Here is a 23,588-nt window from a genome sequence, read left to right as displayed (position 1 = left end):
CTGTAAGGTAACAAAATGTGGAAAAAGTCAAGGGGTCTGAATACTTTCCGAATGCACTGTATTTGGCCTGGTGAATGAGTTTTATGTGCTGAGTAAATGGAAGCTGATAATTCTGAGTTTTTTACTCCACTGGTCTCGGGAAGAAATTACGAGTCCTTACTGTCCGAGACCGAGTCAAGACCGAATACAAAAGTATTCAACACCGAGACAAGACCAAGACACTCAATATGTGGCCTCGAGACCAGACTCGAGACAGAGACCGGTTTCGAGTACTGCAACACTGCCAGCTAGTGCTAACCGTTGCTCCATGACTCCCCGTGGGGATATCCATCGCCTCTAATGAGCCATCGGGAACATCAGCCCCCATGTTAGAGTTTGTTGACTCAGGTTAGGTATGGCATGCTAGCCTGCAACGGAGACAGGAGGGGGAGGCTAAAGCTTCCTCGGCATGTTGCACCCCAATGCAAGCAGAACAACGAGTGGGTGTCATTGGTGGATATCTTGTTTCCACAGGAGCAGAGTCGTGCCGGGAGCTTCTCCTCGTTTGGAGTGGGAGATGCTTTTGTCATCATAGCTGGGATGCTATGTTTTAAGTCGTCAGAAAAACTATTGTGGTAGGCTAGTCAGGTAGCTAGCGATTAGTGGGTTATCTCTGACGTTGGCAGTCTGTGTAATGGCCGGATACCGTTTCCAAAAAAGACAGATCGAAAAGGTAGCTTGGTGTATCTTGTAAAAAACTGAAAGAAGTAAACCCACAACATTTTGAAACTAGCTAGCGTGGTGGCTAGCTTGCTAATGACTAGTCACTGTTTGGATACAGCTAACTCAATCATGGCTGGCGTAGTGTAATAAAGGCTTCTGACAATAATGGCTTCTGAGGTAAGTGAAATACCCAAATGAATACTTGAAAGATAACTGCTTTTTAACATACTACATAAAACAAATATTTCATTCATATTATAATTCCTTATAGATCATATTTCATAGAAATCTGGAAACCCAGGACAACCACTGTAAAACATATTGAGACAGTCAATGTATTAATTATGGGCCGTTCTGGCTCGGACAAAGCTTACATTGAATTGATTTGAGAGGACAAGCTACTGTACAGTGCCCACTGACTTGCTTGTATATCCCTTGTTTAAAGACGCATACCAAAATGACAGTACTGCACACAGGCACAAGGAATGTAGCACCAGCTACAATTCTCTGGGGAGAACCAGCTGCAATTCTCAATGACTTATTTCTGTATTCCTATAAAGACCTCATAGCTAAATGACAGTACTTCACAAAGGCACAGGGAATGTAGCACGAGCTACAATTCTCTTGAGAGCACCAGCTACAATTCTCAATGACTTATTTCTGTATTCCTATAAAGGCTTCATAGCTAAATAACACTATTTGACAACACAGGGAGGGAGGGAAGAAATACAGTACTGTCGGGAAAACGGTCCGACGTACAAGCAACGATTTATGTGGCTCCCCATATTAACCCAGAGAGAACTGAATTCTGGTCCGTGTCTAAATCATTGACACGCCAATGATGAACAACTTTCACTGGATATTAAATTCCTCCACAAACCCCCTGCTGTAGCAGAGTGGAACCGGGCTCGCCATTGGCTAATGAATGACTTTCTGGCAGAGGGAGGCAGAGGGGGATGGAAAGAGAGAAGAAGGGAGGGAGGGAGAAAGGCGTAGGGAGGGAGTCCTCATGACGTGCCTTTGGATGTGTCCCAAATGGCACCCAGTCCCTATGTAGTGCACTACTTTTGACCAGGGCCAGTAGTGCACTATATAGGGTACCACTTGAGATGCAGGCTCTCCCAGTGATATTTGTGCTGAGTCGCCGACTGCTGGGTCTCAGGGTGCTGCATGCTGAATGCATACTCAGGAAGATAATTTCCTCGTCCCACAACCACCCCCATAGCAGCTGTCTGTTTACCTTGTCACAATTTATTAGATCAGGGATTAGGGGGTAGTGATGGGTTAAGGGGGGAGGATTTTCCACATACAGTGAGCAGTAGCCTAAAAGCAGTGCCCACGAAATGAACACTTTTTCACGTCTTATAGTGTATAGTAGAGTTTATAACTGATTGAAAACCGTATTTGATTAACATTCAATCATATCCTGCTTACTCCTCTGACCATGAGGTAAAGAACCATGGCCTATAGCATGCTAGTTATTATATACTCCAATGCACACACGCCTCCAAACCACATGCCAGTCAACAGATGATGCAAGGACACTGTCATTGTCAAAGCTTGTGTCCCAAATGGCACCCTATACCCTATACAGTGCACTGCTTTTGACCAGGGCCCATAGGGGGGTCAGTGCACTTTATAGGGAATCGTGTGCCATGTGTGACTCACCCCTAGTCATTGTCACTGCTGTCAATCTGAGGAGCAGGAAGCCCAATCTGAGGAGCAGGAAGCCCGTGTCATGTGGTGTCCTTGAGGCCTCCCAGTAGATCAGGGTTTATGGTTTATGAGAGTCACGTCCTGGTGATGTCACACCCTGCTTAACACATCTGTCCATTAAATCAGCCAACCAGGAAACAGGAGCCAATAAGGACCAACCAGGAAACAGCAGCTATTAAGACTGCAGACGACAAGGACGAGCTAAAAGACAGGAAGCAAATCAGGGGTTCCAGAGCCTTAAAGGTTCTATAAAGGTTTCAGAATCTTACATCTAAAACTGTCAGATTCACATCCTGAATAAACGAATCAATGACTTGATGGATGAGTGTTTGGTTGGTTAAATCAGGCGTTTTAGTGCTAAACTGGAATAAAAGCCTGTAACTCTAGGTTGAAGACTATTGCTCTAATAGTCCCATAAAAGCCAAAGTGTTAGATATAGTAGAGCACTCATCCCTTTCACCTGGAAACCCATTGGAAACAGTCCCCATGGAGACCCTCGAAACAGTCTACCTCTTTCTAAGTCTCCCAATGGGAACCTAGGAGCATACAGGTCAACCCTGGATATGAAATACACATGGCCATCCTGTCAGCACCTTCCAGCTCCATTGCAGCACACGGTAAGCACTGCTCTACAGGCTGATGAGATGCTTTCCTGAGATTTCGGAATTCAAGGAGAACGGTCGGTGGTTTCCAAGGCATCCTATTTAAAAAGGGAAAGAGTGAGATTGACAGAGCGAGACAGAAATAGAAAAAAGAGAGAGAGCGAGAGAGAGCACGCAAGATCGACAGATAGACAGACAGAGGTAGAATCATCCCTGGTTCCAGACAGACAGACAGAGACAGACAGACAGATGTAGAATCCTCCCAGGTTTTTCCAGTGGTTGCCTACTTGTACCCTAGTTTGACAGGTTCCTGAGGGAGCAGACCGCACACTGAGCACAGCTTGATGCAGCTGCTCCCAGCTGTTACTGAAGCTGCATAGTGGTTTGTGTGTGTGTGTGTGTCTCTCTGTGTTTGTGTGTGTTGACACAAGCGCAACCGAGTTTGCAATTACTGTACTGCTCCACCTCCCTGTGCTTAGCTAGTCCCAACGAATTACACAGCACACCAGGTCACCACTCAATCAGTGACATGCACTAGTATCTCAAGGTAAGATTCAGCCCTACAGTCACTGTAGGAATCTTTATGACCAGGATCAAATAGACCAATAAGTATCTTGCTTGGCAGCGGTGGCTCAAACAAAGTTTGAATGACACGCAATACGTCAAGTTTGGATTCAGCCCAATCTAGGATTCAGCCTAGCTCACTGGAGGGCTCTCCTGTACGACCTGGATAAACTACACATACATATCAGATGGCGTCCAGCTTGACAAGGGCCCCTGAGGCCGTGAAGATGTGCTGATCCACAGAGAGAAGAGATGAGCTATCGATATCTCAGATGGCTTTACTGACAGAAACCCTGCCCGGTGATTCCACTGCCTTGTGTACGAGTGCCAAGCACGCTCTATCGTCATCTCTACTTCGCGTAGCAGCAGTTGACGCCTACAGTCTCTCTGCCAAGGCAAGGGATGCTCTGTAGGAGCCCCATGTCTAATGTTAGCTTTAGGCAACCACCACGCACACACTAACTGCTTCATCTAACTGTAGATAAGAAGTCACTGAACTGCTAAACTCAAAAACCTGCAGCATCTCTCTACTCCCTTCTCACCTCTCTACCTTTCTCTCTCTCTACTTCCATCCCATCTCACCAATTCCCTCCTCTTCTTTCTCTCCCTTGCTCTTCCTCCTTCCCTCCCTTCCCCTCTCCCGAGGTCCTGCTGTTCTCTACACAGGTCATGTTCTTCTCCTCTTTGTTCTATAGTCCCTGGCCGGGTCACTGTAGGGGCTTAAGGCTTCCTCCGCACGCTTCGGCTGGCGCCTGCCAGAAGTGTACCGAACGAGTGTGCCCGCATACTCGCTTAAAAGAACTTAGCTTGAAAAACGAGAAAAAATATGTTTGTCCATCTTGAGACCTCGTAGCCAGTATACACTTCCTCAAAATAGTCTGAATAAATTGTAAGATAACTCAAGAAATCTTTTATTCATTTTGAAGTTTTTGCTGAGGAGATCTTAGTCGCGGAATTTTACATCTAACTAAGATGTTTGGTGCTGTAATTCTCAAGCGAATACATTTAAATGAAAATGAGTCGTCTTATCGTCGAATGACAACAAACACTTCATTGAAGAATCCCGACTGTTGACCAATGACCGACGAAGGCGCGTAGATGTCGGGTTCCAAAATTCGGCTTGACGCAATAAAAAAGATGTCATGTACACGAAGAGCTGAAAAAACCCTTGCCGAAGACCAAAACTAACAAAAACGGCACAAAATGTCATCATAATATATGCACAAAACTGTTTCGGATGGGAAGCATGCGGAAGCTTTTAGGCTGAAGAACACTGCACAAACATTCAGAGCATTCTGCATTCTATTCCCCGCCAACATTCTCTCTGACAGAGACCTAACTGTAAGGCTTCCACTCTGTTCTACCCATCAGACACTGTGCTGCGTGTTGCTTTCAAAGTTTTACAAAGTGAACAAGAGGAAACTGTCATAGCGCTACCTGGATGAGCTTCACAAAAGCCTGTGGAATGGAGAAAGAAAATACAAAATAATCAACTACAATAACATTTAAAGTCGGAGTTACTGTAGGTTTTCTGCATCTTTGGCTTTCAACTATTACTAAATACACGTGAGAAGATATAATTTTTAAAACATTGTGTGTCTGGATGCATGTGCTCTCTTTGTATAGTGTTCATCAGATCCCACGGGACCTGACATCTGTTAGTGATTTGGCTTGTTCCTTTATGTTTTTGGATGACTTGAATGACTTCACCACCAGGTGCGATGGCTTTCCGCCGAGCGTATATCTCTGTACTGCATGTGGTGTAGGCGATGTGTGTGTGTGTGCGTGCGTGACAATGGGCTGCTGGGATATTTCAATGCCACCCCCGCGCAGCACTGGTGTCGTACGTGACTGAGTTTACAGCTCGGAAAGAGGATCAGTCCCACAATGCATCTTGGCAGAGACTTCAATAGATGAGCGTATAGTGAGATCGACAGAGAGAGGATTTAAAAAAAACGACATGACCGAATACTGCCTTTACAAACACGCACATGCATAGTGTAACTGCAATTACTCTATTCACTTATCTTCTGTATGTTGTTTGGTGGACTAATCTCATTTTGTTAAGTCAATCACTAGCATTTCTCTCTGTCTCTCCGTAACGTAGAGTAATATGGAGTGTGTGTTTGGTCCTGTCCGGGTTGTTGGCGGCCCTCCAAGCTATCTATGGGTTCAACCTCAGCTCCCCTGGCCAAGCTCCAAGGATAACAAGCTGCCTGAGGGTGAAGCATCCCAAATGGCACCCTATGGGCCCTGGTCAAACGTAGTGCACTTACATAAGGGAATAGGGTGCCATTTGGGACGCAGCCTGGAGGGGAGAGCGACATTACAGCTAACTCCGCCTGCGGTCAGTACAGAGACATGAGACAGATCGTTGTAGTGAGCGTTCGCATTATACTGTTGTGTGTCGGAACATGACAGGAACATGGGTGGCCATTTGAGTTGTATAGATTTTGAAGGTCAGGTGAATATTGGACAACTGCTTTTTGGCTGATGAAATTGTGTCATATTTGGGGTCAAATATCTGTTTGGTTTTAATGAAACCAGTAGCTACGTTTGTCAGTCCATATCGTCCTCACACGGTACATCCATCATTTAACAAGAAGTTTGGGTGTACGAACTTCTCACAGGAACTGGTATCTTCTGGAACATTTGAACAACTGAACACTGACAGAGAGAGAGAGCGAGAAATGAATAGATACCTGCCGTAGGAGACAACTAGGATTAGAAGCCTTGGTCTGAACCCTAGTTCTGGACTAAAACAGTAATACTTTGCTGAAAGGAACAGTTCGTTTTGGCTGCTTTGGGCCTGGATGGCCAGCACAACTCAGAAATGTGATTCTCTCTGCACTGTAGATGAGTCCTGAAGCTGTCCCCCAACCCAAAACCTACCTCCAACACCCAACCCAGCCTTCCCACCCCCCCCCCCACCCCCCATCCCCTCCCCGTCTGTGGCCTCGCCAGCCTGTGCTTACAGAGCACATCTGCTCTCTGTTACTCCTGGAGTCTTCGCTGTCAATTCAATTAGTACACGTCGGCTCAGGTCGTACACACACACACAAGTACAAACACCCACCCACATCCATGCCAAGTTCTCCTTTTCAGATGAGTCAGCTAAATTGCACACACAGCATATGTTCTGTCCTGTGCCTTTCAAGCATAAAGGGAATCTTAACATCAGGGGCTTTAAATGCGAAGGTGCTAGAGTGAAATCTAGGAGCTAAATAAGAACACAAAATACACTATATATACAAAACTATATGGACACCCCTCAAAATGATTGGATTCGGCTATTGCAGACAAACCCATTGCTGACGGGTGTATAAAATTGAGCACACAGCCATGCAAACTCCGTAGACAAACATTGGTTGTAGAATGGTTTTACTGAAGAGCTCAGTGACTTTCAACGTGGCACCGTCATAGGATGCCACCTTTCCAACAAGTCAGTTCATCAACTTTCTGTCCTGCCAGAACTGCCCCGGTCAACTGTAAGTGCTGTTATTGTGAAGTGGAAACATCTAGGAGCAACAACGGCTCAGCCGCAAAGTGGTAGGCAACACAAGCTCTAGAACGGGACCACCGAGTGCTGAAGCGCCTAGTGTATAAATATCATCTGTCTACGGTTGCAATACTGACTACCGAGTTCTAAACTTCCTCAGGAAGCAACGTCAGCACAAGAACTGTTCGTCGGGAGCTTCATGAAATGACTTTCCATGGCCGAGCAGCCGCATACAAGCCTAAGATCACCATGCGCAATGCCAAGCGTCGGCTGGAGTGGTGTAAAGCTCGCCGCCATTGGACTCTGGAGCAGTGAAAACGCGTTCTCTGGAATGATGAATCACGCTTCACCATGTGGCAGTCCGACTGACGAATCTGTGTTTGGCGGATGCCAGGAGAACCCTACCTGCCCAAATGCATAGTGACAACTGTAAAGTTTGGTGGAAGAGGAATAATGGGCTGGGGCTGTTTTTCATTGTTCGGGCTAGGCCCCTTAGTTCCAGTGAAGGGAAATGTTAACGCTACAGCTTACAATGACATTCTATACAATTCTGTGCTTCCAACTTTGTGGCAACAGTTTGCGGAAGGCCCTAATTCCCCTGTGCACAAAGCGAGGTCCATACAGAAATGGTTTGTCGAGATCGGTGTGGAAGAACTTGACTGGCCTGCACAGAGCCCTGACCTCAACCCCATCGGACAACTTTGCGATGAATTGGAATGGCGACTGCGAGCCAGGCCTAATCGCCCAACATCAGCGCCCGACCTCACTAATGCTTTTGTGGCTGAATGGAAGCAAATCTCTGAAGGAATGTTCCAACATCTAGTGGAAAGCCTTCCAGGAAGAGTAGAGACTGTTATAGCAGCAAAGGGGGGGACCAAATCCATATTAATGCCCATGAATTTTGGAATGAGATGTTCGACGAGCAGGTGTCAACATACTTTTGGTCATGTAGTGTACTTTTGGTTGTGAGAGTACAGAAAACTGACAGGAAACTGGCATGTAATAAAGAAGGCTTTCAGATGGTTACACACACACACACACACACACACACACACACACACAGACACACACACACACACACACACACACACACACACACACACACAGTATCAGTCTCCATAGTCTAGTGATATTTCCAGGGCTGAACATGAAGCTCCTTACCCCTCTAGAGTCTGCTAACACACAGTCAATAAAACAAAGCACACAGACAGACAACACTAAAGTACCAATACTCTCATTCACTACAATAGAGGACAATAGCCCCAGAAAAACCCAGTGGATAATGTTATTACACAGACACAGACAGACAGACAGACAGACAGACAGACAGACAGACAGACAGACAGACAGACAGACACAGACAGACAGACAACACTAAAGTGTCAATACCCTCATTCACTACAAGAGAGGACAATAGCCCCAGAAAAACCCAGTGGATAATGTTATTACACACAGAGAGAGAGAGAGAGAGAGAGAGAGAGAGAGAGAGAAAGAGAAAGAGAGAGAGAAAAAGAGAGATTGAGAGAGAGAGAGAGAGAGAGAGAGAGAGAGAGAGAGAGAGAGAGAGAGAGAGAAAGAGATTGAGAGAGAGAGAGAAAGAGAGAAAGAGAGAGAGAGAGAGAGAAAGAGAGAGATTGAGAGAAAGAGAGAGACATTTGAAAAGGCCAAACTATCAGAGAATGATGGAAAATGACTCAGGTCGACTGAGTTTCTGTAGCTATAGTAAAAACCAACGATGTTTATCTAAAATATGAGGCAATAGATCATGCAAAGACCTATTGTTGCGCTCCCTCCATCACGCTGCAACTAAAATGAAAAAACGTAACGCTGACTGCCCTCCTGAGACATGAGAGGTATTAGGGGATGATGTGGCACACATGGCAGACACACAAACACACAAACACACACACACACACGCACAAATGGCTGATGCTGGTTTCTAAATCAAGCGTAGCCAAGGCAGATTCTCTCTTCATACCACAATATATGCGTCCCAAATGGCACCCTATTCCCTACACACTGTGTATGACCAGGTCAAAAGTAATGCACTAGATAGGGAATAGGGTGCCATTTGGGACGCTTTCAATGAGTTTGATCTTGGGCCCTACGTAGTTCTGTGACTAATTAACTGCAGTATCAAGAACAGATGTTTACTTCATGCCTGATATGAACACGTACGTAGCCGAACAGACGGGCTCTCAGGTATTGGTGAACGGAATGGGAATGCACTTTGGAAGACGCACAAAAGAGTTTTGGAAGATTATTCCATTGACTGAGATCTAAAATCAGGCTACGCTCTATGATATTCATGATCTGAGCTGACTACATTATCTAATCTGACTACATGATCTAATCTGACTACATTATCTGATCGGACTACATTATCTAATCTGACTACATTATCTGATCGGACTACATTGTCTGATCTGGCTACATTATCTGATCGGACTACATTATCTAATCTGACTACATTATCTAATCTGACTACATTATCGGATCTTAATATCATCTAATGCTTATCAAGACTGCAACCTTCTAAAGGTGGTGAGGATCTCTCAGATGGTAACTATATGTGTTTCATTTGGGGGATTGATTTTTATTGGCATCTAACCCCTGATTCAGTGTCAGCTATTTTTGCCTGCCCCTAATGGTTAAAGGGATCCTTCAGGATTTTGGCTATGAGGCCCTTTACCTACTTCCCCAGATTCAGATTAACTCGTGGATACCATTTTTATGTCTCCGTGTGCAGTTTGAAGGAAGTTGCTAACTAGCGTTAGCGCAATGACTTAGAGTCTACAGTAACTGCTAGCCTGACTCCCATTCATTGCGCTAACGCTAGTTAGCATTGGCTCGCCTAACTTCCATCATACTGGATGCAGAGACATAAAAATGGCATCCATGTGTTCATCTGACTCGGGGGAAGTATGGCTTCATTGCCAAAATCTGGAAGGATCACTTTAATGTAAGGAGTAGACTGATCTGGTCCTAGATATTTTTTTAATGATTTTTATTTTTATTTATTTAACCTTTATTTAACTAGGCAAGTCAGTTAATAACAAATTCTTATTTACAATGACGGCCTAGGAACAGTGGGTTAACTGCCTTGTTCAGGGGCAGAACGACAGAGTTTTACCTTGTCAGCTCGGAGATTTGATCTAGCAACCTTTCGGTTACTAGCCCAACCACTAGGCTACCTGCCGCCTCAAGCCTCAACCTCCACCTCAAGCTTTTATTGACAGTCTCTACTGCTAGCACCGAGAGTAGCCAAGTGTCCAAATAGCTTAGTTCCCTATCACACTTATGGTACAATTCCATATAGGATTTACACTAACGTTTTACCCAAAAGGCTCGGACTTTTCTGTTTCCATCCACGCTGGCCAGCAACTGTCTCTCACTTGGGGCCAAAGCCAGGCCACTGGTACTTTTCAGCTCACATTTACATAACAATGGTTAACTGTGAACTTATTATTATTATGCCGAGATTGTTGATTCTGCCCTTCACAAGTCCTCACTCCCAGCCCTAGCTGTGGAAACACACTTCCCCTAGTACAGCGTAAGGGTGTATACACTAGTGTAACACTGGTGTTACAGTCCAAAAGCAGCGTTAGCATTCCCTCGGTTTTCACTGCTTTGTGCAGCAACTAGCACAGACTTTGCTGATAGCTCCTTTATTGAGGAAAGATGTACTTACTATGACAGCTATGTGGTTGTGCCACCTAGCTATCTTAAGATGAATGCACTGACTGGAAGTCACTCTGGACCAACAGAACCTGATAGGAGACCATGTGCCAACGCTGCTTTTCTCACCTTGATTAACAATTATGGAATTGATTTCAGCACTGGTCTTGTTAATATTCCCACCGTGCCCGTCTGACGGTGCCCTCAGGGCTACTCTGATCACCCCCCTGTCATCAAAGACAATAAGACGAAGAGCCTTGGCAAGACACAGTCCGCTTACCCCCCCTAACACATTGAAGAACGAAAAGGTTCGGTTTCCCCCCCCGAATCTTCCGAAATCTCACTTATTTTGCGTTAATATAAAAACCCATTAATATTTAGCCCTCATATCACAGAGATATGACCGTACTTAACGGGTCACCCAGATGGAAGGGGGGGAGATGGGAAAGATGTATTAAAACACTCCACGGCTGCTTCCCAAATTGCGTCCAATTCCCTTTATAGTGCTCTACTTTTGACCAGGGCACCTAAGGCTCTGGTCAAAAGCACCACACTATATAGGCACAACCCCAGATTTCCAATTCTCACAGATGTTCTGAATCTTATAGAAACCTTGTATATCATTTCCATGTCATTATTCGATGGGGGTGGGTAGCCAATCAGGGGAGGGCCCCATGTGTGTGTGTGCCAATGGGGCGTGAGGAAACCGGGTCCACCCGGCTCTGCAGTGGTACTCCATCACCATCATTGTGCCGACACGCTGGGTGCTTTCAGCCAATCAAGGTGCTGGCCTGCTGTGCTATTCTCGACCAATCACAGCACAGTCCCGCTGTGCCTATTCAGCAAATCACTTTGCTGGCCTGCTGTGTGTTCTGGGTGGCAGCCAGGCGCCAGAATGTGTGTGTGCGCGCATGAGTATGTGTGTGCATGAGTATATATGTCTGCGCGAGCGTGCATATATGTGTGTGTGTGTGTGTGCATGTGCGTGCGTGTGTGTGCATGTGCGTGCGTGTGTGTGTGTGTGTGTGTGTGTGTGTGTGTGTGTGTGTGTGTGTGTGTGTGCTGGAATGGAATGTTGTGTCAAAGTATATTAGACAACCTGCAGAGAGAAGCCCTAATGTCTCTGCTGTTTCTCCTTCAGGACAGGAACAGAACACTGGGCAGACAGGAAGGAAGTAAAACTATAGAAGTCATATCAATCCTATCAGCCTGTCAACGGGAGACGTCGGGAGAAGTTTTTCTCAAAGGGTGGAGACCAGAGAACGTGTGTGTGTGTGTGTGTGTGTGTGTGTGTGTGTGTGTGTGTGTGTGTGTACTAGCAGCCCATACCTCAATCTCTTGTAGTACTGTTTGACTTTGTCCAGCGAGGCAGAGTTAATCTGAGCCTGGTATTCCTCTACAGACACACTATCCCTGTAGTAATACCCTTCCATACTCTCTAGAGCTACACACACACAGTGACAGAGAGGAGAGAGAGAGAGAGAGAGAGAGAGAGAGAGAGAGAGTAAGAGATGAGAGAGGGGGAGAGGAGAGGAAAGGAGAGAGAGGGGAGAGGAGAAAGAGGAGAGAGTGGGGGAGAGGAGAGGAGAGTGGGGGAGAGAGAGTGGAGAGATGGGAAGAGAAAGGGGAGAGAGGGGAGAGGGGGGAGAGGAGAGAAAGGGGGAGAGGAGAGACAGAGAGAGGGGGAGAGGAGAGGAGAGACAGAGAGAGGGGGAGAGGCGAGAGAGAGGAGAGAGAGGGAGAGGAGGAGAAAGAGGGGAGACAGAGAGAGGGGAGAGAGACACATTACAACGTGTTACTGCTGAGATACAGCACTCTAGTTTTACTGTCACATGCACAGGACCCAGCAGGTGAAAAACAGTAGTGAAATGCCTTGCAAGCTCTTTCCCAACCATGCATAATAGAGGTAGTAACATAGATATGAAATAAAACACATGTGAAATGCTAGAGAAGGAAAAAAAGACAAACAATTACGAGAATCCACTTATATTCAGAAATCCATCAATATCCTGACCCGTATTCATAAAGCATCACAGAGCAGGAGTGCTGATCTAGGATCAGTCCCTCCCCTTCCATGTAACCGTCTTCATCATGATCTAAAAGGCAAAACTGATCCTAGATCAACGTTCCTCCTCTGAGCGTCGTTATCATAACGGACCCTGTTGGCCAAGCGGGGTCTTACCCTGGGTGAATAGGACAGGGTAGATCTTGAAGCCGCCTCCATTCCGGAGGCGCTGGGGTAGCTGGGAGAAGTAGAACGTCTCCAGGTAGAAACAGACCTTCAGGGCCTGGCGGGTCCCCTCCACCGCATACGACATGGGCATGTCTGGGAGAGAGAGAGACAGCAAGGGTCTAGGGCCATACATAGGCTGCGTCATCAATGCAACCCTATTCCCTACATAGTGCACTACTTTTGACCAGGGCCCTACGGGCAGCAGGTTCCATTTGGCGCGTAGTTATGCAGACGGGAACAGAACAGGTATAATAAACAACATGTTATATACAGCAGGGAACACAACAAGCCAAATGGGATTGAATGAAGTGGAGCTGAATGTAATTGAAATGAGTTGAATTACATTTACAGTAAGATAATGTTATCTAAACGAATGGAGTAGGGCCCGGGGCTGATCCCCTATAGATATACACTATGTCGTACAGGATCATGTCTCTCCATACATACTTGCAACCAGTGGTTCTCCTTCAAACTGTCTGAAGTAGAAGGTGACTTTCTCCAAGTCAATCAGAGCTACCTGAGTGTCCTCCAGCATGGCCTGCTCGTCAGTCTGTGGAGAGAAACACAATCAGTCAGTCCTCCAGCGTGGCCTGCTCCTCCGCCTGCACAGAGAGAAACACAATCAGTCAATCCTCCAGCGTGGCCTGCTCCTCCGCCTGCACAGAGAGAAACACAATCAGTCAATCCTTCATCATGGCCTGCTGTCATCAGTTTTTTAAAGTCAGTTAAGAACACATTCTTATTCACGATGACGGCCTACCAAAAGGCCTCCTGCGGGGACGGGGGCTGGGATTAAAAATAAAAATATTGGACAAAGCACACATCACGACAAGAGAGACACCACAACACTACATAAAGAGACACCTAAGACAACAACATAGCAAGGCAGCAACACGTGAAAACACAGCGTGGTAGCAACACAACATGACAGCAGCACAACATGGCGGCAGCACAAAACATGGCACAAACATTATTGGGCACAGACGACAGCCCAAAGGGCAAGAAGGTAGAGACAACAATACACCTCGCGAAGCAGCCACAACTGCCAGTCTTCCCAGAGAAACACAACAGTGGGTCAGCGTGTGAGAGAATGTGTGTGTCGCTTCCCTTCCACTCTCCTCTCAGAAAGAAAACAAGCAGCGTGTTTACAAGTTGGTACGTGCGGGTTAAAGTCAGTGTACAGCGCCTGTGTGTGTGTGTGTCTGCTTCCTTTCCCAACATCCGTCACAACATCCTCTCACACAAACAACGAACACATCTGCTCCCAGGCCAGGCACAGAAGAGAAGGAAACGCTTTGGCTAGTGCCCATCTGCTCCTCTGTCACACTCCTCCTCTCTCCCTCCTTTCCCATCTCTCTCTCCCTCTTATCCCCCCCCCCGTACCCCTCTCCCTCTCTAATAAACGGTGCAGCAGAAGCATTATGTACCTACTGTGTGGTTGAAGTGTTACTGAAGAGACATTAGGGATGACCTGACTGACTGTCGAGTGAGAACAGAGAGTACGGTCGTCACAAACACACACACACACACACGGTTCGGCATGCACACATACACACCACTGCCTTTGATTTTTGCTTGCACCTGCAGGTACAGTGCCTCTGCTTAGAGTTAAGATGTGGAGAGAGAGAGAGAGAGAGAGAGAGAGAGTTCCTCTTAACCTCCACCCTCATGCAAAACATACTTAATCCTGTCTCAAATGAAATGGAGTTCAACTTCTGAGAACCAGAAAATCCCACTTCTTTTCACTTTAAATTACATTTTGGCTATCTCAACCATTCAGTCAGTGTATAAATAATGATTAGAAAATATCACTGGGAAAAATAATTGCTTTCTGAGTGATATTCTCCCCTTCATCCCCTTCAGACCAAGGGGCAAAACTCTTCCTCCTCCTCCGATCTCGAAGTGGGTGAAGTTCGACTTTACAACGGAGATTCTCTCTCTAACACAATGACAAACTGTAGTGCTCTAGTGCACTTCAACAAAGTGCACTTATCCGGAACTGACTGCAACTACGAGTTCTGCAACTATCCTAATGTAGACGTACGTGTGTGGGGATTGACAGAGGTCAAATCTGGTCTGTTATCGCTCATCCTGTACTGAACTGTACCGACACAGCAGTGCTAAGCTGGGCTACAGAGCTACATAGTGTCCGGTTGCTGAACCACGGAGGGGCAGTCTTGGGTGTACTGTAGGACGCGAGGAGAGCCAAGTCCCCTCATTAAACAAGAGGACAAAGCTCCTCCGAGGACAGTCGCAGCACAATGACATGGCTGTTCACAACCACAATCAACCTAACGTCACCGTCCTACCCCTCTCCAGGCAGCCGGTACACACGCAGGAATGCACGTACAAACTCGTACTCGCGCATGCACACACACACACGCACGCACGCACAATCAATTCAACTCCACTGCGGGCGGTCACATACACACAGGAGCACTAAGTTTGTTTGTGTCTTTGTTTTGGAGCTGATTTGGTGCGGAGATGAGGTGAGATGAGGCCACCAAGCATCTCCTCTGGTAAAGAAATAACAAGGCTTACGATATACTCTGCAGTATTCTAATCTAGTTTTGAATCAGGTGCCGTGCAGAGTATTTTAAATGATGTGGAATATTTGGGGGCAACATCTTCGCATTTTTTTGTGTTGCAAATCAATCATATTTAGCCTCAATATACAATGAGTGTCCCGGGGTTGTTGGTAGCTGCCTGTCTGCCAGTCACTCACCAGGTTGGGAGAGAGGAGGGACTGGAAGTGGAGAAGTAGGCCAGCGGAGGCTATCTGTTCCAGCCATCGTCGGCTTGCCTCCTGGGCCTCCTGAGGGTCCTGGGGGTCCGGGGCCTCTGGGTCTGCCTCCCTGCCTGATCCCTGGGTCTGGGGGGGAGGTGGTTAAAATGTTAAGCTAGCTGTAGGGTTACAAAATTCCAGTAACTTTCCCCAATTCCCGGAGGATTCCGGACTTCCTGGTCATTGCCTCCTGATTCTGGGAATCTTCCAACTGGGATTTCTGGGAAATCTGGGAATTTGGGGATAGTTACAGAAATTTTGAAACGCACGCACGCACACGCACGCACACACACGCACGTACGCACACACACTCTGTTACCTGGTTGAGAACAGCCAGTAGGTGTTGGGAGAAGGCACAAACAGCTGCTACCAGAGACTGACAAAACACCATATCTCTTCTCAACTGGATCTCTGAGTCTAGAGAGACGGAGGGATGGAGGGAGGGAGGGAGGGAGGGGAAGAGACAGAGATAGGGGAGGTGTGTGAGAGAAAATTAACTTGTTATCGATGCTGAACACAAATTACATTAACTCCTTGGGTCGGGTCAAAAGTTTTTCAAAGTTCAATTGTGGTCAACGTTCAAGTCAGTTGGGCATAAAACATGAATTTGAAATACATGGAGTCAAAAGACAGGTGGTCTCTAGCTGAAAATAAATTGCCTGGCGCCACAATTTCCTGAAAAATAGCCTGCAAGGAGAAGTTAAGCAATCCACTCATTTTAAAATGGGTTCAGGAACCTCCAGTAGAATTCATAATGTGCTTCCTCCGGGCCACATTATTATCTTTTATTAAATTATTTGTTATTATTTAACTAGGCAAGTCAATTAAGAACAAATTCTTATTTTACAATGACGGCCTACCCCTCCCCTAACCCGGACGATGCTGGGCCAATTGTGCGCCAGCATATGGGACTCCCGATCACTGCCGGTTGTGATACAGGCCGGGATCAAACCAGGGTCTGTAGTGACGCCTGTAGCACTGAGATGCAGTGCCGTAGACCGCTGCGCCACTCGGGAGAATCTGTTCACTCTATAACCTTGAGAAATAGTGAGATATTATGTGTTCTTAAGGGTGCTGTAATGGGATCATGGGGGACTTTGTCATGACAAAAATGTTCCTGTAGGTGTTTTAGGAGGACTTAGCTCTCTCTCCACACAGTAATTGAGACACTAGCTATGTAGATGTTCTGCAGTTTAGTCCCTAGAATTCAATTTCACTCCTCTGTGTCATTGCAGATGTGTGTATTGAGGACACTGTGGTGTGTGTGTATGTCCCTATCGACTGTACATTGTTTTTACATCCAAGGCATTTAAGAGGAGAGGAAAACCAACCTGTGTACTGTAGTAGAACCAAGAGCAGCCGTGTCTTCACCTCTGGAATAGTGAAGGACAAACCAAGGTTAGACTCTCAGAGACTTCCGGATACTTTGGTGCTTCTGACCCATAAAACCATGATAGGATGTCTAGGTCTAGATAGGTCTCTACACATGTGAAGACTAACTAACGTCATAACTGAAGCACACAGATCATATGAAAAGCCACAGTGGTGTTAGTGGAACAGTAAAAACCTGGGTGAGAAAGTCGTCTCGAGAGGTTACGCTATTGGAAACAAGCAAAGCTGTAGTGTGCTGTTACACTGCTTACACTGCTTATTTCACACACAAAGTCACACAAAGTCACACACACACACACACACACAAAGTCACACACACAAAGTCACACACACACACACACAAAGAAAGTCACACACACACAAAGTCACACACACAAAGTCACACACACAAAGTCACACACACAAAGTCACACACACACACACACACAAAGTCACACAAAGTCACACAAAGTCACACACACACACACACACACACACACACACACACACACACACACACACACACACACACACAAAGTCACACACACAAAGTCACAAACACACACATAAAGTCACAAACCAGCACACAAAGTCACACAAAGTCACACACACACACACACACACACACACAAAGTCACACACACAAAGTCACAAACCAGCACACAAAGTCACACACACACACAAAGTCACACACACAAAGTCACAAACACACACACAAAGTCACACACACACACAAAGTCACAAACACACACTCAAAGTCACACACACAAAGTCACACACACACACACACACACAAAGTCACAAACACAAAGTCACACACACACACACACACACAAAGTCACAAACACACACACAAAGTCACACACACAAAAAGTCACACACACACACAAAGTCACACACACACACAAAGTCACACACACACAAAAAGTCACACACACACACTTTCACAGAAGTGTGATCTGATCAGGGATTTAGGCACACAAACTGTACACATTTAATTGACAAACACACATTCCAACAGAAATAAATAGTGTCAGGATGGTGGATTAATATACAGTGCCTTCAGAAAGAGTTCACACCCCTTGACATTTTCCATATTTTGTTGTGTTACAGCCTGATAAAAAAATGATGTTTTATTTTGTCACTGGCCTACACACAATACCCCATCATGTCAAAGTGGAATTATGACATTTTTACAAATTAGTTCAAAATGAAAGCTGAAATATCTTGAGTCAACATGTATTCAACCCCTTTGTTAAGGCAAGCCTAAATAAATTCAGGAGTAAAAATGTGCATGGATTCACTCTGTGTGCAATAATAGTGTTTAAAACTTTATGTGGATCAGTGGGACGCTAGCGTCCCATTTCGACAATTTCTGGTGAAATTGCAGAGCGCCAAATTCAAATTAAATTACTATAAATATTAAACTTTCATGAAATCACAAGTGCAATACATCAAAATAAAGCTTAACTTGTTAATCCAGCCGCCGTGTCAGATTTCAAAAAGGCTTTACGGCGAAAGCAAACCATGCGATTATCTGAGGACAGCGCACAGCACACAAATGCATAACAAATCATTTTCAACAAGGGAGTTGCGCCACAAAAGTCAGAAATAGCGATATAATATATGCCTTACTTTTGAAGATCTTCTTCTGTTGGCACTCCATAAGGTCCCAGTTACATTACAAATGGTCCTTTTGTTCAATAAAGTCCTTCTTTATATCCATAAAAACTCAGTTTAGCTGGCGCGCTTCAATCAATAATCCACTCAGTTTCCCTCTTTCAAAATGCATACAAAATGAATACCAAACGTTACCAATAAACTTATCCAAACAAGTCAATCAATGTTTAGAATCAAACCTTAGGTACCCTAATACGCAAATAAATGATACAATTTAAGACGGAGAATCGTTATTGTCTTTACCAGAGAAAAATACCAAAGAACGCACTCTCATTCACGCGCTTGGAAACACTACAGACAAAATGGGAGCCACCTAGAAAAACTACAATTTCTGGCAAATTTTTCAAAAGAAACCAGCCTGAAACTCTTTGCAAAGACTGCTGACATCTAGTGGAAGCCCTAGGAACTGCAATCGGGCACGATTTCGCCCTATTATAAAAGTGCCAGCCATTGAAATCAGTGGTAGGATGATTTTTTTTGGGGGGGGATGGTTTGTCCTCGGGGTTTTGCCTGCCATTTCAGTTCTGTTATACTCACAGACATTATTTTAACAGTTTTAGAAACGCTAGAGTGTTTTCTATCATATGCATATCCTAGCTTCTGGGCCTGAGTAGCAGGCAGTTTACTTTGGGCACGCTTTTCATCTGGACATCAAAATACCGCCCCCTTTCCCAAAGAAGTTAACATGATTTTTGAATGACTACCTCATATCTGTACCTCACACATACAATTATCATTAAGGTCCCTCAGTCGAGCAGTGATTTTAAAACACAGATTCAACCAAAAAGACCAGGGAGGCTTTCCAATGCCTCAACATTTATAACACCTATTTGTAGATGGGTAATAAAACCAAATAAACAGACATTGAATATCCCTTTGAGAATAGTGAACTTATTGATTACACTTTGGATGGTGTATCAATACACCCAGTCACTACAAAGACACAGGCATCCTTCCTAACTCAGTTGCCGGAGAGGAAGGAAACCACTCAGGGATTTCAACATGAGGCCAATGGTGTCTTTAAAACAGTTACAAAGCTTCATGTCTGTGATAGGAGAAAAGTGAGGATGGATCAACAACATTGTAGTTACTCCACAATACTAACCTAATTGACAGAGTGAAAAAAAATGTAAAGAATAAAAATATTCTCAAACATGTATCCTGTTTGCAACAAGACAGTAAAGTAATACTGCAAAAATGTGGCAAAGTAATTCACTTTTTCCTGAATACAAAGTGTTATGTTTGGGGCAAATCCAATGCAACATATTACAGAGTACCACCCTCTATGTGTTCAAGCATAATGGTGACTGCATTATGTTATGGGTATGCTTGTAATCGTTAAGGACTTGGGAGTTTTTCAGGATAAAAAAAAAGAAACGGAATGGAGCTAAGCACAGGCAAAATCCTAGAGGAAAACCTGGTTCAATATGCTTTCCACCAGACTCTGGAAGATGAATTCACCTTTCAGCAGGACAATAACCTAAAACACAAGGCAAAATCTACACTGGAGTTGCTTACCAAGAAGACTGAATGTTCCTGAGTGGCCGAGTTACAGTTTTGACTGAAATCTGCTTGAAAATCTATGGCATGACTTGACAATGGTTGTCTATCAATGATCAATAGACAATTTGACAGAGCTTGAAGAATTTTGAAAAGAATAATGGGCAAATATTGTACAATCCAGGTGTGCAAAGCTCTTCGAGACTAACCCAGAAAGACTCACAGCTATAATCGCTGCCAAAAGGGATTCCAACATGTATTGACTCAGGGGTGTGAATACTTATGTAAATTAGATATTTTTGTATTTCATTTTCAATAAATTTGCTAACATTTCTAAAAACATGTTTTCACTTTGTCATTATGGGGTTTTGTGTGTAGATGGGTGAGAAATAACAATATTTAATCCATTTTGAATTCAGGCTGTAACACTGGGGTGGGGGACGTCCGGCCTCCAGGCCGTATACGGCCTACGGGACCGTTTGATCAGGCCCCCGAGCCAATTCATAAATACATTTTCTTTTAAATCAAAAAATCTCTAGACATAATTTTACCACTAAAAATTGGAGCGTCATTACAGCTCAAAACATGCTAAACTGAATGAGTAGCAAGGACAACTTCGTGTGGATAAAGTCATTGCTCTTCAGCGGGGTTTGGGTGTCCAACAAGCCGCCTTGTTTAGATGGGGAAAATGTTATGCAAGCAAGCTCTGTGGGGAGCGAGCTTATCGAAAAGAAACTGAAGCCTCATTCGGAAGGAGAATTTGTAAAAGAGTGTCTCCTTGCCACTGCAGAGTTGCTAGCACCAGACAAAGTTACATTGTTCCAAAGTGTTAGTTTGTCTTGAAGAATCGTCACGGAGCGGATAACTGACATGGCACAAGATATTGAAAAAACATTGAAGGTCTGCAAAAATTCTTTCTCTTTGGAATGTGATGAAATGACTGACATAACAAATAGCGCCCAATTTGCCATTTTTGTGCATGGGATTACTGCTGAGTTTGACACAAGGCAGGAATTCCTGTCTTTGGAAGCCATGCATGGCACCACCAGAGGTGAGGACTTGTTTGAGAGACTTGTCTCGGCTATGAGCAAATTTGAGCTACGGTTAAAAAAATGAAATGGCTCGAAAAAGGGGTTAACAGCATTAGTCAAAAAAGAAATGAGTTGTTTCAGTCTTGATCCAACTGTATGCAACTGCAGCATACATCAAGAAAGTCTGTGTGCACAGTCCCTGAAGCCGAACAACCTAATGGCAACTGTAGTGTCGACCATCAATTTTATCAAAAGCAAAGGGCTGAACAACCGCCAGTTTAAGGAGCTATTGAGTGATCTTGAATCGGAGTGTGGTGATCTGGTTTACCACTGCGATGGTTGAGCCGGGAAAACATGCTCGCGCGGTTTTACGGACTGAAGGATGAAGTTAAACAATTAATGGAGATGAAAGAGAAACATGTCGCGGAACTGAGTGATGACAAGTGGATGTGTGATTTGGCCTTCATGGTGGACATAACCAAGTGTCTGTCTGACTTGAACGTCAAGCTCCAAGGGCCGAACCAGCTTCTCAGCGATCTGCTGTCAAACGTGAAATCGTTTGAAGCGAAATTAAAGCTGTGGCAAGTCCAACTAGAAAGGGGTAACACAGTGCCTTTTCCTACTCTGCAAGGACAAGAGCCTGAGTTTACGTCGGAATATGCCGGCGAGTGTGGAAAGCTCGCAAAGGCATTTTGTGAGCGGTTTAAGGATGTGAAAAGTAAACAACTGGAGTTGAACATATTTGCAACAAGAAAAACACATCGAACCAGCGGATGTGCAGGATGGCCTACAACACGAAGTCATTGAGCAGCAAAGCGATGGCGAGCTCAAGCCAGGTACAAAAACCTCCCTCTCCTTGAGTTCTACAAAAGGTACGTTAGTGCTGAACATTTTCCTGTTCTGAGGAGACGTGCACTTAAATTTGCATCTGTATTTGGGACGACCTACTGCTGTGAGCAGTTCTTTTCCAAACTGACTCTTGCAAAGACTCGATTCCGCTCAAGACTGACACAAACCTGGAAAACCAGCTGCGGATAGCGTCATCTTCACTGCCAGCTGACATCAAACACCTCGTCAAAGTTAATAAGCAGTTTCAGCCATCGCATTATAGGTGAGTTTGAACAAGTAATCATAATAACAACAACATTATTTACAATACTAATATTTATTTAAATAGGACTAGCATTTTTCTAAATACTCAAGGACACAAACATCATAAGTCAAATTTAAACTATAAAACCAATGTCAGTGATTAGAGCCACATTAAAACAGGAATAAAGCAGAAAATAGCAAATTGTAATAATATGGCTCCCAAATTAATTTATAAATATCCAAAAGGCCCTTGATGGCAAAAAGGTTCCTCACCTCTACTGTAACACAACAAAATGTGGAATAAGTCAAGGGGTATGAATACTTACTGAAGGCACTGTATTTGGGATGCTAAGGACTAACCAGGGAGAGGCTTCTGCTCTATAACTCAGTTTAAGTGGTTTCATCTCAAACTGTTATGACCTTTATATTTATGCATCTGTTGTGTGTGGTGTTCCCGAGTTTTGTTGCATCTGGTGTGGTGTTCCCGAGTTTTGTTGCATCTGGTGTGGTGTTCCCGAGTTTTGTTGCATCTGGTGTGGTGTTCCCGAGTTTTGTTGCATCTGGTGTGGTGTTCCCGAGTTTTGTTGCATCTGGTGTGGTGTTCCAGAGTTTTGTTGCATCTGGTGTGGTGTTCCCGAGTTTTGTTGCATCTGGTGTGGTGTTCCCGAGTTTTGTTGCATCTGGTGTGGTGTTCCCGAGTTTTGTTGCATCTGGTGTGGTGTTCCGAGTTTTGTTGCATCTGGTGTGGTGTTCCCGAGTTTTGTTGCATCTGGTGTGGTGTTCCCGAGTTTTGTTGTATTTGGTGTGCATGCACCATATTCAGCACTAACCTTCCAACTTGGCTAATGTGTGGATGAAGGCCTTTGTGTTCAATGTTCAGTGTGTACTGTATGGTGCACTGCCTCAAGTTTGTACCTCTGTGGACCTTTACTGCAGATGGAGACATACTCATTACAGAGGCTTTTTCAAGGTCTCGGCGTGTGCATCTTACCTTCAACGAACTTGGCGATGGTGTGTGTGAGGGCCTGTACGCTGCTGGGGAGGTTCCACGGGTCCTGCTTGATGTGGACACGGAGCTTCTTGGTACAGTTAACCCGAGGATCCATCTCCTGCTGGAACTCTGACAGACACAACA

General features: G+C 44.9%; 1 protein-coding gene across 1 annotated transcript in view; it reads right to left on the bottom strand.

Annotated features, from left to right (window-relative positions):
* LOC115195677 (phosphatidylinositol 3,4,5-trisphosphate-dependent Rac exchanger 2 protein-like) overlaps positions 1 to 23,588 on the bottom strand; it is a 203,128-nt gene that overhangs the window by 32,928 nt on the left and 146,612 nt on the right. The window contains 7 exon segments of the mRNA XM_029755788.1: positions 12,091 to 12,205; positions 12,944 to 13,087; positions 13,442 to 13,544; positions 15,720 to 15,866; positions 16,099 to 16,196; positions 17,111 to 17,152; positions 23,445 to 23,573. Of these exon segments, the coding sequence (XP_029611648.1) occupies positions 12,091 to 12,205; positions 12,944 to 13,087; positions 13,442 to 13,544; positions 15,720 to 15,866; positions 16,099 to 16,196; positions 17,111 to 17,152; positions 23,445 to 23,573 (778 nt within the window).

This window comes from Salmo trutta, chromosome 6, assembly GCF_901001165.1.
Source record: "Salmo trutta chromosome 6, fSalTru1.1, whole genome shotgun sequence".
Taxonomy (NCBI): domain Eukaryota; kingdom Metazoa; phylum Chordata; class Actinopteri; order Salmoniformes; family Salmonidae; genus Salmo; species Salmo trutta.
Note: the sequence above shows the minus strand (reverse complement) of the source record. Positions and strands in the feature narration are given on the sequence as shown.